The sequence below is a fragment of the Blennius ocellaris genome (assembly GCF_963422515.1).
Source record: "Blennius ocellaris genome assembly, chromosome: 8".
NCBI lineage: Eukaryota > Metazoa > Chordata > Actinopteri > Blenniiformes > Blenniidae > Blennius > Blennius ocellaris.
The window spans coordinates 9,040,672-9,056,052 of NC_137657.1; the positions used below are offsets into that span (position 1 = coordinate 9,040,672).

At 44.7% G+C, this 15,381-nt stretch overlaps 1 protein-coding gene across 2 annotated transcripts in view; it reads right to left on the minus strand.

The window, feature by feature from the left end:
- The window catches only part of creb5b (cAMP responsive element binding protein 5b), a 39,714-nt gene that overhangs the window by 4,860 nt on the left and 19,473 nt on the right, over nucleotides 1-15,381 (minus strand). For both annotated transcript variants that reach the window (XM_080501448.1, XM_080501447.1), the window contains exons 6-8: nucleotides 13,878-14,004; nucleotides 12,468-12,578; nucleotides 967-1,293 (exon numbers count right to left, since the gene is read on the minus strand). In XM_080501448.1, coding sequence (XP_080357574.1) covers nucleotides 967-1,293; nucleotides 12,468-12,578; nucleotides 13,878-14,004 — 565 coding nt within the window. The remainder of the gene's footprint in view (nucleotides 1-966; nucleotides 1,294-12,467; nucleotides 12,579-13,877; nucleotides 14,005-15,381) is intronic.

Genomic DNA, 15,381 nt, shown 5'->3' on the forward strand with positions numbered 1-15,381 from the left:
AGCCTGCCCACCTTGTTAAAGAGGTGTCAGGAGGCAGTTTTCCGACGCCCACTTCCACTCAGACGAAACACCGCCAGACACAGTCAAAAGGCCCACTTCTATGCACTGACAGATCTTGACATATACTTGGCAAGGTCAAGTGTTTTCAGCCTTTAGATCATTACCATTTTTATGTGAACCATGGAAAATACAAGTTGCTTTAATGGCTGCTGTGCATACATCGTGTGTTGTTTTAATGCCTTAATGGTACATTTGGAACATGCAGTGAATTGCATTTCTTGATGTCGAACTGTCCTTCAAGAAATAAATAAAATGCCTGGCATTGCAAAGAGGCGTTTGACAATGCAAGGACAAAGTGTTCCGCATAACATTAGTCGTAATGCTGCGAGCAATACTTTCAATTAAAATCAAACCAAATGTATTCACAGCTAAGATGTTCCAAGACTATCAGCCAAGTCACCACCAATGACCAGAATTTATAAAAACCTCTTCTGTACCTGGACCACGCCGTGTCCACATAATTGCAACTTTGCAGGAGGGTGTGGGGCAAAGTTTCCAAAAGACAGCCACGAGCATCTTCTATAATTGCCACGTTATGACCTCTTTATGACCCCTTCCCTCTATGGCAGACATCCAAAGCTGACCTGTAGCCGACCAACCGCAAAGAAAAACATACCTTTGAGGCACATGCCAGGAAACTGCTTGGCATAATGACGACAGCCGGGGAAAATGAGTTTGCCCGTTTACTTACTGTGTATTGTAAGCATAATTTAAGCGATGCTTCTACGCTAAACCACTAATAGCTGACTTCAAAACTACTCAAAGTCCTGCTAAAGCGCTGCCTCATCTTCGTCATGGTACAAACAAAGAGACATTTTAATGTACAGCGTAGTTAATGTGTTATTGAATTTGTGGCTTCAGACCGTCTAAAAGCATGGGGTCTCGGGGGGGGCGTGCATTGTTTACCTGTGACGCGGAGTGCATCGGCGGGTGCGGCGAGGTCTGATGCGGATGCCCGGGATGGAGGTGGTGGTTGTGAGAGTTGTGATGGTGATTGTGTCCCTGCGGGTGGTGGTGTCCTCCGCCCTGGCCGTGGCCCTGGTTGTGGTGGTGGTGCCCGTGGTGCTGGTACGAGTGCGGGGGGGCCTGCAGGTGCTGGTGCGGATGCGAGTGCATGTGATGGTGAGCGCCTTGCTCCTGCCGCGACGACATCATCTCCATCATGTGGCCCATGGAGTTCATGTTGCCGTTGGCGATGCCGCCGGGGTGGTGTGAAAGTGCGGCCTTCAACCTCTGAGGGAACAGGCGAGAAAACTCAACATTCAGCATCATCCTCTGTGAGCGATTCCTCTTACTGTTTGTGCATGCTCGCCGCTGTTGTGGCGGCGATTAGGAGTTACAGAGCGGATCCGTGTGCTGACTATGAGATGAAAAATGACTCCATAAATCCACATGTCAGGCGAACAAATCAAAGCCACTTAGGCTGTCCTCTGTCTCTCCTTCAAACCTGTCACTCCTGCTCTTTACCTTTCATGACTGCCATCCCACCCGTCCTCTCTCTTCATATTCCTAATAGCCTCTCTGATTTCTAAGCATGCATGTGTGTGTCTGTGCATGTGTCTGGGTGTCTGGTGAAGAGAGGATCTTAAGGGGTCAGGTGTAAATCGTAGACGGCTCCCTCACTGTTGACCCAGCAGCAGGTTTGTTTGTTTTTTAACTGTGTGGTCTACTCAGGACATGACTGTAACACCTCTCCAAGCAGTCTGGGAAGGAGACCAGAGAGAGGCTGTTTAAAGGTGCGCTTATGTTGCTTGTGTTGACTAAATGCGCGTCTCTTCGCAGGTCTGCTTTTCTGGGCGCGAGTTATAACGCAACCTCGGGATCAGACACCGAGCACAAACCCAGACATAAACAAAAAGATGCATCACATATTTTCATTTCATCAGCTTCTAATAGGCTTCGAGACTTTCTAGACACGCACATTTTAAATTTACATAAATCTAAAATGTACGTGTTGCTGTTACAAATTACTTAAAAGCCTACTGAAGAAAGTGTTTATCAAGAATGTATTTTCTTAACCACATGTACAAAGAGTCAACCAGCAAAAAAAAGAAAAATGAAACAAAAGACATTCATACCACAGCTACTGTTGTGAATTCCACAAAGTTTTCTATTCTCTTTCCCAGTGTACTCTTTTCTCCTACACTTCCCTTCCCCCTTCTCCCAGCTGCTGTCAGTAAGTCCACACTGAGTCCAAGGCTCCATATCTTTTAACAACCTTCACATTCATGATTCCCATAGGGAATGGCATCCAGCTGGTCGGGATCACAATGCTGGGACATGACCAGAGCAAAACATCGGCCCCGCGCTCCTCTCTCTCACACACTGTCTGCGAGTGGAACGCTTTTTACAAGCAGGGAGGAGGCACACTCAAATCAATCATTTTGGAAGATGGGGAAGTCAGAAAGGAGTAGAAACTCTACTGGGATACTAGACTGCTGGTTGTCTTCGCAGCTGTGCATGAAACCAGCAGCGTGAAATTATGACCTTGCTCAGCCAGTTTTGGTTGAGCTTCAGTTTCTGTTTGTCATACCAAGAAACGCCTGACATTCTGACACAGGTACATTTCTGTTGCTTTGTGAGTGCTATTTTGAAGCAGAATTTCCTGGATGGTACATGTTAATGCTGTCTGAACACAGTCTTAACCTTCCCCCTGCGGAGCGCCTTCACAACAACTTCTCTCGACTGGTCCTCGTTGTGACCAGGGGTTAAAATACCACAGGGTCTTCAACACTAACACACAGTGGGTGTCCCCAGGCCTGCAGCTGTCTGCAGCATTGCAATCATTCACAGACTTACCGATGGCAATATGCAGTGAAGAGAAGCATCTGACTTCAAAAGAAACTGTTACTATAATCTATACAAGCCACAGTCTGCATATGCTTTAAGTTGTTGTTGCACAGGATAGCTGGCACCGTGAAAAAAAGAAAAAAAAACATTGCACAAATCACAATCAGACCAATGACATGCAACTGGAAGATTAAACAAGAATGCATTTTAAAAGCCAACAGATCAATCATAGTCACCAGGGTTGACAGGGGCATCCTCTGTGTATCACTGAATAAACTCTGAGTGGGACAGTACTCACTAAACACCTTCCCTCCAGCCGTCAGCTTGTCAGTATGCACCACAGAGGTGGGGTCCAGCTCTCTTGCGAAAGAGGAAACCAATCAGGGTTTGACAAGCTCCTGCCACTCACATAGCAATCACCTGAATGAACGGATGCCAGAGAAGTCTGTTGGCTGCATGTATGCCTTCATACTTTCTGTCTGTCTTGCTTAAGAAAGGCTGCGTGCTCCGTTGGTTGTTCCCTGCAAGCCAAGGGCCAGGGACAAAGGAGAAAGAAGGCAAGGAAAGAGGTGAATGAGGGCATTGAGAGAAAGAGACCAGAGGTGGGGAGAGATTAGATGAGTTCTTGTGTCTCTCTGCCACACACCATAAGCCCGGGACCGCAATTGCTCGTTTATCAGTGTCTTGGAGAGCTCTCCAGCTGGCAGCGCAGCACTATCTGTTTGCTAATTGAATTAGCCTGCATCCAAAGAGGCCAGCGAGTGTCAAAGCACAGAGGCAGGTCAAAGAGATGAGGGGGTCGCTCCACAAAGCGGAGAGGAGATAACTGTAAGCAGGACAGAGACGCAGCTGACAAGTAACCAAAAAGAAAACGTGACATAGGTTCATTTTTATACAGTTGATGGAAAACACTTTGTCTCGCGCATAAAACAAGCCGATACGAAAATGCAGCATCTAACAAATGACACAACTCACAATTAGCAGTCATGAACACACTGAAACTAGGCCAAGGTCAAACTATCAATGGAAGAGCCCAGGACTGCAAATTCATAACTTAATTGCATTAACAAAGAGACTTTTTCCTTCTCCAGTTCTACGATTGCCTTTTGGAGTGTTTAACCTGTTAATGTTTTGCAATCCTCAACATTTTAAAGCTGAACACACAAAAGAGCATGGAGAGTCTGAAAACAATTGTTTGTAATTGATCAAGATATCACACATAAACACTCGAGTATAAAGAAGAAGCCAGGCCCGTAAAAGAGAAAACCCTTACCGGGAGCGATAAGCCCAGTCCTGCAGCTATCTCAGTTTTTGCTTCTGCTCCATCTGGAGTGTGGACACAGACCTAGTTAAACCCAGCTCAGCCAAAACTTAAGTCTTTGTATCCAGAACCACAGTGACGCAACTGAGGGACGTTAGCAGAGTGATGATGAGCAGGCTGTGATTCGCAAACACCTTCATCAGCTCACTAATGATTCCCTAACACACGGTTGTATTTCCCCAGACAGTGCTGAGCAAAAGAACTTAACCGCTATGTGTATTTAACTCTAATAACACACACATACGTATACATTTCTCCTGCAGAAACATGGCTGCCACAGAAAACAGTCATTAAATTGATGCAGGTGTTGGCCTGTGGCACTACAGAGCGCTCGCGGAGGGGATGGCACTGAGCCTATCCCGCCACTGTCTGCCTGTTGTTAGGAATTGGAAGGGGAAAAAAAAAACACACAGTGTGGACAATAAGACCGAGGGGTCTCGGTGACACCATAAATTCTGTCAAAAGCAGCACAAAAACATGCTTTTCACGCTACATTTCATGCATTCTGACAGTGCTCAGAAAGTAGTGCTGTTATTGATTTTTCTGTGTTAAAGCACCTTTCCTGATTCAGCAGTCTTTTTGCCCAGAGGGGTGATATCTTCTCTCAGACCTTTGGCCTCTGACCTCTCCACTCCTACTCCTTTTTTCTCCTTTTTAGGTCCTCTCTCATTTATGTGGTTTCACAGATACAGGGTGATTGTCCATTAATGATATTTATTAATGGTCGCTTCCTCTCTGACACAAGGTGCTTTGAGTGATGTCCCTGAGAGTGCTCCGGGCACATCCTGAGAACACACTCAGGTTTCTCTTCGCCAGATGACTTCATATCTATTAACCCTGGGAGGAGAAAGCAAGAGCATGGAGCAGGTACAAAAGCAGGAGACCACGCCTGCCTAAGGATGGGTAAATCAAATTCAGTGAGGTCAGGGTGAGCACTTTTATTCCCCTTAAAAGTGGAGCAGTGTACTGTCAGGGGACCTGTGGCCCGATGGCGCCTTACAGCGGGTTTCAAAACATATAACCAGTCTGTGGAGTCACAGTTTAACTGCAAAAAGATCAAAGTTTCAAATGGAGATCTTCCGCTCCCCATTAAGGAGTCCACAGAGAAACAATAAAGCTTCTGTCTGTCTTTGTCAGCTTTTTCCTCACACAAAACTTGCTCGGCGACCGAGTGTTAAGCGCGCGGCGTTCCAGTTCTATAATATATCGTAGCTGTAACTTTCCTGGCAGTGTGAGCTCTGGCTTTCTTAATTCACACTCTAAACCCGACATGGGTTCACCATCTGCAGTTAAAAGCCCGAGCTTGCCTCTGCTGCTGTGCCAAGCACTCAGAGGATCCTGTTCCATCCTCTTCAACCCCACCACCATCATTACCCACCAGTGCCTGCCTGCAAAACCCACTCCCTGTCCCCTAAACCTCCACTCCCCCATTAGCTCCATTTTATTAGATTTCCCTCTCGCCCAGAGAGGCTGTAACATCCCCCTTCGCTCTCTCTCTCTCTCTCGCTCTCTCTCTCTCTCTCTCTCTCTCTCTCTCTCTCTCTCTCTCTCTGACACACACACACACACACACACACACACACACACACACACACACACACACACACACACACACACACACACACACACACACACACACACACACACACACACACACACACACACACACACACACACTCCCTCTCCAGTGCACACACCTCTTCCATGTTCCTCCACCCCCTCGCCCTTTGCCTGCCAAGAGCTGGGGACTGTTAAACTGATTTCCTCGGGGAATGGTGAAGCAGACAGTCTGATGGGAGCGCTAGGCTGTAATGTCGCCCCCTCTCTCTCTCTCCTCCCTCAGGTTCTGGGCCAAGCCGATCAGAGCTGAGCAGAACAGAGCTCGCCTGTGGTTCCAGACGTAGACGGGGGAGATGGACATAGACTGGCTGTTCTGCCAGGGCCAGACGCTCCGGTGGTGCTCGGAGGAACCGCGGCGGTATGGGCGCAGCAAGACGCACGCCCACCGAGGAGCATGCTCCAAAGCATGCGCTCATACCCTTGGCAGCTTCTGCACCCTGTCAAGTTAATGGATGGGCTTCTGACTCCAGTCTGCATATCCCCACTGTTCCCTCACTTGTAAAGCCTGTTCAAGTGCTGCCTACATGGTTATCATGATACCCACTGTCACAATCCTGAATGCAGAGAATGTCCCAGAGTCAGTTTAAATGCAATGATGCACTCAGAAGTTTAGACATCAAAGGGATTATAAAAAAAACAATATATTGCAAAGATATTAAATCTAACTGTAAAAGGTTCTTATTTAAATAGACATAACTTTGAGATTTGAAAAATCACATATTCAAAGCTTCCCGAGCATTAACTGTTTACCTGTAATCTGTTACAAGGGGATCTTTTAGTGTCCTGTGATATTAAATACTGTTTTTTTTCCGCCCACTGTGATCAAGTTAATTCTATAAGCATTCGGATTCAACTGCCAGATTGTTCAGATGCCCACAGGCATGAGATGCCTCAAGTGTTCCAACATGTCAAAACATCTAAGACTTGATTCATTTTGTCCTCAAAGTGAAAACAAAAAAATAGCTCCAACCTGTGAGCATGCATTTGTTTTCAAGATGAGGCTGTCACCTCAAAGGGCCACATCAAATACACTCTATCAGCCTGACAATCAACAGGCGCGTTCTAATCACTCCTGCAGTGTTTCAGGGGTTCTTTTTTTTCCTTCTGAAGAGTTTGTTTATTGGCTCCAGGAGGAAGGCTCACGGTGGCACGGCCAGTCTGGCCCGTGTGGTGATGGCAGCTGGTTTACCCAAGCTTGGCTTCTGTTAAACTCCAGTCCCATTCACAGTCCCTGAACCATGACCAAATGGCCTGCACACACACACACACACACACACACACACACACACACACACACACACACACACACACACACACACACACACACACACACACACACACACACACACCCGTCAGCAGACTTAAATCCAAACAAAAACAACCCCAAAAAAAAGAAGAATAAAAAAAGCCAGATGCAATACTCTGTGAAACAACTGTCACCACCCTGTTCCTGTAACCAAGCACAACACACACGCACATGACTACTTCACTATAAAAACATAAAATTCAATTGTTTGGTTTTTTTAAAATTCGCAATAGAAATAGAAATTAAATACAATTCATATTTCCATCAACTCGTGGTCTGACTGGTGTTATGGCCCAAAAATATCATGTAAATTCACTGCCTGCTTGTTCTTTCTGGGATGAATCCAGAGCATTTTAATAGAGGTACCAAGAATTAAATCTGGGGGCACAAAACCGATAAAAAAGGAAAATTTTTGAGTGTTCAGGAGCGCTGCCCTCGTTCTTTCCTTCAGTCGAACCAACATATGCATATGGTTCATAATAATATACTTTTACTGATGTTTACAAATAATTGTATACTTTAGCAGTTAAATGTGAGAGCAGTGTAAAATAAACTACAGGATGAGAAGTTCAAAAATAAAATAATGCATTTTATGCATTCTGTCATAAAAACTGATTAAACACCTTTCAAGAAAAGTGCAATATCTTAAAGGCTCTGCACGATATTTATGTTGTAATATATCCAAAAGGGTTTGACATTGACAACACAAACATATTGACACATTGATCCACTGGTGAATAATAATAATAATCATGCAGAACATTTAAAATACATTTTTCAATGTGGTAATATGTGAAACAACTGCAGCTTTGTAAAGCTCACAATTCTACGCATCATAGACTCTTTTTTAACTATTTTGAAACATATAGTTTTGTCCACTTATGCTGTTTTGGCAGCTACTTTTTAAATACAAGAATAAGACAAAATAGGACAATTTGCATTTTATTTTTGCATCTTGTCACTCTAGAAATGGGACTGTACACTAACATGATGATAATCCTAAATACTCATCCTTTATGGTATGTTCAGTATATGATATGCAACCTTTCAATGCCTATTAAATGAGTCTGCAGGAAAGAGACTTTTAAAGATGTGTAAATATTGAAAAAGCCTCTTTAAAATAAGATCTTTGGTACACATTTCAGTCATTTTAATCGTTTGTTTCGAAATCCAAATCCAATCCAAACCTTACCACAAAAATGTGCCATATCAGCTCAAAAATTATTTTAAATTCACTTTTTTTTTTAATGCACAAAGCTGTTATTGCATTAAAAAAAAAATTATTATGAGAATTGTCTCAATATCTGCTCATCATGTGTTAAACTGCAGCCTTGACACCTGACACTATCGCAGTGAGTCGTATCTATATTTGACGGCGGTACTTTACTAACCACACGTATGCGTGTCCCTGATCGGAATCAAAAATCACGTGCAAAACTCCAGCAATTGTGGTTTGTTTCAGTCCACTTTGGCTCCAGATGTGTTTTGACTCCAAGGACAATGAGTACCAAAGAGATTGCCATTGCACTGACGAGGAGCTGTTTTGCGCACACACAATCAGGAGCGCGCACACGAACGTATACAGTGGACGCACACATGTTGTGAAGCGGTCTGCACATTCAGCTGTGCTCTTAGCTCACCGTCGCTGCTCAGTGACATCATGCCCCGACAATGCCACCATTCATGCAGATGTTGCTCACAAAACCTGGAGTTGGACGCCTATTGTGCGCGCTGCTCCTCCTCACAACAAGACGTGTAGCCAGAGGTGCTTCCCTACTACGGTGTGAGCGAACGAATGGGACACGTAATAGGGTTACCATGTAAACTAATGGTTTAAACTGCTGACAAATGACTTCATACTGAGCTAATCTCTCAATCAATCACCAGGTAGCGGAGAAGAAAGCTGGCACATCTGCGGCGGCTTCACAACTTTGTCTTTACTGGCATTTGTGAATAAAATACACATGTTGCTCTTTGTTACTTGTTCGCTGTTTTGAGGAAAAAAACTTGATCTATGAGTCCTGAATTCAAAACTGTACTGAAACACGAGATCAGGGGGGGCTTGTGTAAAAGACACATAAAAAGCAACATTCATGCAGCAGAAATACTTTGATTATTGGCCCCCCTGTGTGCAATGAAAAGTGTTTCTTTAAGAGACGCACAACCCCCCCCCCCCCCCCCCCCCCCCCTCTCTCTTTTCAAGTAAAAAGAAGCATATTTAGGGCATGCCAGGAATTATGTCATCCACCAATCCAGTGCCAGCTCCACAGCCGAGCGGCCCACAATGAAAGAACATATAGTATTGTTTACCTCATAAAAATCTCAGCACCTAGACTGATGCTTAGTGACAAATTTATTGTCCTTAGTAACAATGTAAACAATAGATAATTGGGAGATAACATATAACACATTTTCGTGCACAAGCGCCCGACTGTTTTCGAGGCCCCTCTGTCTGAAATTAGCAAGCAAGCAGGATGTGTGCAGAGCAAAAGAGGCAACAAAAAAAACAAAAAAACAATGCCAACATGCACCGCTATGAAAAACGTTCTACTGACAGGAGCTGAGTTAAATGCCATATTTGGCATTCACTGATATTTGTTGTGCAATAAACTTGAACGGGTTTCGAGGGATTTTCTTTTTGCAGACGAAAAATTTGAGGAAATACTTTTTGCCACACCAATAAAGATATGAGGAAATTTGAGCATAAGAGGAGGGCTTTAGAGGAAAATACACTGCAGGTGTTTGTGGGTGTTGCATGAAGTTTGTGCATCTCCCAATATTCTGTGCCTGTGTCTTATTGACCACTTGAGGACTGCAGCATCACTGTGTTTGTGTATGATTATGTGTCGCTGCACATGGAGGATGACACGAAGCTCGAGCAGATTGTGTGTGTGTGTCTGAGTCTGTGTGTGTGTGTGTGTGTAGTTGTTTGCAAGGCCCTGTGGAGAGCTGGCTCGGAGCGGTGACGTAATGCTTTGGCCGGCGTGCTGTGGAACTTGGCCTCCTCTCTGCTGTGTTTCCTCCGCGCTACGAGGGTCAACTATCCCACAACCTCCAGCGCACAACACGCACCATTCAATTCCCCAGACCACAACAGAGCAGAACTCAACCACACCCGTCACCGTGAGCACCCAGTCCTTTACAAGAGGAGGGGAAAAAAAAGAAAGAAAAAAAAAAACACACACTCAGACCAAAGCTAATAACACATTCCACTCCCGGCAACACTCCCATACAACAAACCAGAGGCATTAAGGAAAAACATACATTCCAATTATTTCACCATCAGGCTCTGCTGTACCACTTAAACCATGGCACTTAAGGAGAAAATCAGGGGAACAAAGATGGGCACTGATGCAGATACAGTCTTTGGCCCAGAGAGCACAAACAGAGAGCTTAGAGCGAGATATGAGTCCCCAAGGGGCCACAGCAGTCCTTTGGCTCATTAACTATTTACACCAGAGACAGGCCTCCCTACTGCTCTGGCCCACCACAAAATCAATTAGGCTTCATTAGCGCGGGCTCTGGGCATGCTTTCTCTAACAGGGGAGGGATAATCCTGCTACCGATGCCCCCAGTTACCACCAAATATCAAACTCTCCCAAGCACGCTGGTCTGGGCGTTACTGAATGCTTGCACGGAGCAGGATAAAAGAAACGATGCCAAGTTTTCAGGAAGGATTCTCACAGTTTCTCGCTTTCACTCATGACATCAATACGATCGCTCTCCTTTCAACTCCCAAGCTCATTCTGCCTGTCTATCTATTTCCTCGGTGTCTATCAAAGTCCCACTCAATCCCCTTGTCTGGACTCGCAATGTAAACGTGGAGCAGAAAGAGTGCATCCAGGTCCGTTCCACAGAGGTGTGGGGTTACAGTGCGGAGATTTCCCATTGGCGGAAAGTCAACATGGTTGGGGTAATGCGATTAGAGCCGGATTGAGAACGTCGCAGGGGACACATGGGCCTGATCATGGTCCAGTTATCCGATAGCAAGGCCGTATTTATCGACCTGGCCCGGGCGAGGATATTACAGACATTAGAGACCCCGTCTATGCTTATGAAACCTGTGCTGGAAGATCGCACCCGGATAACACAATTAGCCTCTCACTTTCTGTCCACAATCATGGAATTCCATCAGTTGCATTCAGACATCAGGGAGCAGAATCTCAATTGATCCCCATTTGGTTGCTGTGCCTCGTGCCTGAATGGCCAACTAACCAGAAAGTTGCATGGTTAAGGGGCCTGTAGCCATTTAGTGACTGCATATGTTTATGGGAGGCCTAACAGAGCATTTACAATTCAATTACACAGATAGGAGGGGAGGGGGGAGAAAGTAAGATGTGTCTGGATGACAGCCAGAGGAGAGATAAGCCTAATACACTAATATTGTGTTACCCCAGTGTGTTACCATAGGAACAGTTGAAGAGAGATTCAAAAGACTACAAAGACGATCAATCTTGGGAGAGCAGGAGGAAGAGGGAGAATTAAATGCCCTGGGACTGCTCCTGCTCTCCTCTATCAGAGCAATAACTCTTCTAATGACCTCTGCTACCTCCTCTCTCTCTCTCTCTCTCTCTCTCTCTCTCTCGCTCTCTCTCTCTCTCTCTCGACAAGATGTTACTGTCCAGTAAACTTAGCTATCTATGGGCCTTTCCAAACACAAAGAGCAGCCAGAGCTTTTCATTATGGCTTGTGATTCTTTTGATATCCAAGTCGTGATACTCATACTTATTTATTTTGAAAACAAAGGTTGGCGGTTGCTACAGTATTAATCAATCCATATCACCTTGAGTGCAACGCTTCAGCCTTTTTCTCCATTAATCAGAAGTGCGCCGTCAGTCGCCGGCATCAGTGTTGCAGCGGTGCGAGTACACAACGTCACGAGCGGAGTGGAAGGTTTCTTCGTACGAAGCCTTTTCCTCTGCCAGTCCTTCCTCAGTATTCCTTAAACTTTTTGGTTTTTCCTCCCCGCTCCGCTCAGCCTCATTCCCACCGCTATAACTGCCAGCTTTGTGAAGGATGAGGTCATTTGATTTTTTTCCCCGCTGTGTTAAACTAGTGCTAACAAGTTGCAGGACCTACAGAACATGTTCTGTACATTAAGATATACATCAGGCAGTCGGTGGGCAGCCGAGCCACGACCACATAAAGGGCCCATTATTCCAGCCAGGGTCTCCAGTGTTGCACTGGCAGGTTCAGACACAGCTTTGATTACACACCAAATGATGAAATCCACACAGGCCTAGGAGTGCAGCGTTGCTGGCACGGGCCAGTGGAAAAGAAAGTTGCAACACTTTGAGCTTGTGCGTGTGCATTTGCGCAAGTGTGCGCATGAATGTGTACGTATCCATGCAAGTGCTTGAATGTACTCACCAATTTGGCCTCTGAGTGCATGGAGGGAATGTGAGTGGAGGCGCAGGAGCTGCTGTGGGCCGGGCTCTGCATGCCCATCATATTGGAGCCCATGGACATTTGTCGCTCCATCTGAGGATCACAGATACGTGACAGTGAAGAGTAAACACATTATTCCAACGCTGCAATCACTTCTTGAAAAAGTTAGTTAATGTGTGAGCCTCATCCTCGCACCCGGCCGGTGAAGGTGGTGGGGTGGGGCGTGAGACGAGAGAGCACGAGAGCCTGATTTCACATGACAGGCTGCCCTATGCACGGCTCCGTGTGATGATAACTGGAGCTGACCCAAAACAGGAAGCCAGCATGAGGGGACTTAACACAGGAAGCCAGTGCAACGAGGGTGTGCGCATTTCTGATAATAGTGCAGCGAGCGCCTTTCAGACTTAACACGTCAAACCTCAGTCGGTGTCGCCGGAAGTTGGAAAACTGAATGAAATGTGAATTAGTCACGGATGCATCATTTGAACTTGGTTTTTCGTGCGTTAGGTGGTCGCTGCCGTGAGTCTGACTGACCCTGGTCAGCGTGGTCATGTGTCACAGCTGAGACCTGAATGTGAGGAAATCAGCTGGATAAGCTGACTGGGGTGAGAGGTCACCTGCACCGGGCGATAATGTGAGTAGTGTTTGCTGTGCAGTGTATGCAGGAAAGAAGAAACCTTTGTTTGAGTGTCTCCGTGCCTGTGTGTGCATGTGTGTGTGTGTGTGCACGTGTGAACTGCGTTGGCCTCCCAGCTGCTGAACTCTGGGTGGTGTGGTGGCCTCCATGGGGAATGGCCCCTCTCCAGCCCCCCTCTCTCTCTCTCTCTCTCTCTCTCTCTCTGACCCCCCCTCCCTGGTCCACAGAGACTCAGGCCGAGAACCTGACACACAGCCTTAATTGCAGTAAGTGTGTTTTGTGTAAAAATATCACCCAAACCTGCACCCCTTTCCTGAACCGTCAATCTTCCCCAAAATCGCTTAGCTCTTAATTTAATAAACATGGGAGGGACTTTTTCCTCACCATAAACATAGGCTGTCTTGTGTTACAATGAGAACATATGTTAAATCATTACAAGCCTGATAGGAGGAGTCTTTCTCTGCTCTTATCATTTCCAGCTAAGGGTCTTCTAAATCCCCTCGACTTAATCACGATACAGTTTACCGTCGAAACCCACAGGAAGCGTCATTCATTTCCACAGCAGACCACTCTGTTCATACACCGTGGTTAGTCATTTTAATGGTGATAGGAAACATCCAGATCTGCGAGCCTACATAGTTTATATGCAGTTGCAAAGTAAAGCAGTCTGTCATCACATGAGTGAGTGATTTCGTCTCTCCATGTGTGAGTGCGCTCGTAAGTGAATGTGCTCTGCAATCCGTTGTTGTACTCACAGGCATGAGCACGGCGGAGGAGCCGGGCATGGTTGGGTCTGGCAGGGTTCCAGGCATGGAGGCTGGCAGAGGCTGTCTCTGTCTGTTTCGTAGGTGCAGTAGTGAGGACAGCGAGCCGGGGACAGGCCTGAGAGCACACACAAACACACACGCGTGCCAACAGTTACATGTTTATTGCTTGTTTGGACAAATGACAGCATAAAACCAACCACCAGCAAGAAGAAAACTACAAAACAAGCATAAGAATAAACCTGTTGATGGACTAAAACCGCTCTGATAATCTGAAAAAAACAACAACAATACAGCACATATAAAGGCAGATTAATGCCTTCACGTTATATCTAGACACAAAGGGTTTTAATACTGAACCTCATGAGGTGAATGTGTGAAAAAATAATCAATTAAGTGTATATCTCAGAAATCTACAGAAATTCTCAGGTTTTATTAAATAAAGATGATGTACACTACTTTTATTTGAAATATGTTATGTTCAAATTAAATACAAAGCTCATTGATTGACAGATTATAAAATCATATTCAACTGCATTATTCTATCTCATTACAAATTAGTTCCAGAAGCGTCAAAAAAGAAAAAAATATTAAATGAAAATATTTGTGGTTCCTCAACCTCAGTTGTTTTTGTACATTAGTGGTTAATCAATTTTCCCAAATGATTTCCTTCAGATTTCAATGATATTAATACAACAAACAATAACTGCAAACCTTTAAGTTAGTACTGTTTTCTTTATTTTCTTAGACATGTGTTTAAGCCATTTAGTTCAATTTTTGAATGATTGAATTTCTATAAACCACTAATCATATATGTAGGTGGATATTTTCTCGTATTTTCATTTGAAGCGCAAAATAAAAACTTTATAAAGGTCCACAAATATTTGAAGATTCTTTTTCAAAGCCCAAAACATGTAACTTTAGTAATCAAACTCCACAGCTGAGCGGTATTCGGCAGATATCAGACACTATTTTCAGTTGCAGATGAGGCGTGTTAGTATTTACAGCAGTTGAGGGGTTCGACTGCACTACTCTGGTGTGTTTTTAAATAGATTTTCAAAGAAAAGTGTGGTCTATGACACAATGGAATGAGTTACAACAGGCTTAAGAGTAAAAAAAGAGAGAATGGCACCAAACTGAAAATGACCAACACTGTCACAAGTTGACTGAAATAAGTTTAAAAGGAAAAAAATGGCTTCAACACAATCAAACACGACTCAAACAATCAACTTAAAATCCAGTAGATGATGCCAAAAAGGAGTTTCCTGGTAATCATTTTCTAAAGTAAAAGTGTATTTTTTTTGTCCTTGTAGCACCGGAGGAGAAGCTCAAACAAAACACTGAAATGAACTACTGTAAATCTTCAACGTGTGTTGGTTAAATAAAACTCGTCTTACAGCATCACACAAATTGAGCGGAATTGCTAATCTGTCATTTCGAATCATCCAACCCAACTTGTTTTGTTTACATTTTCTTTAAACCTCGGCAGCCACAA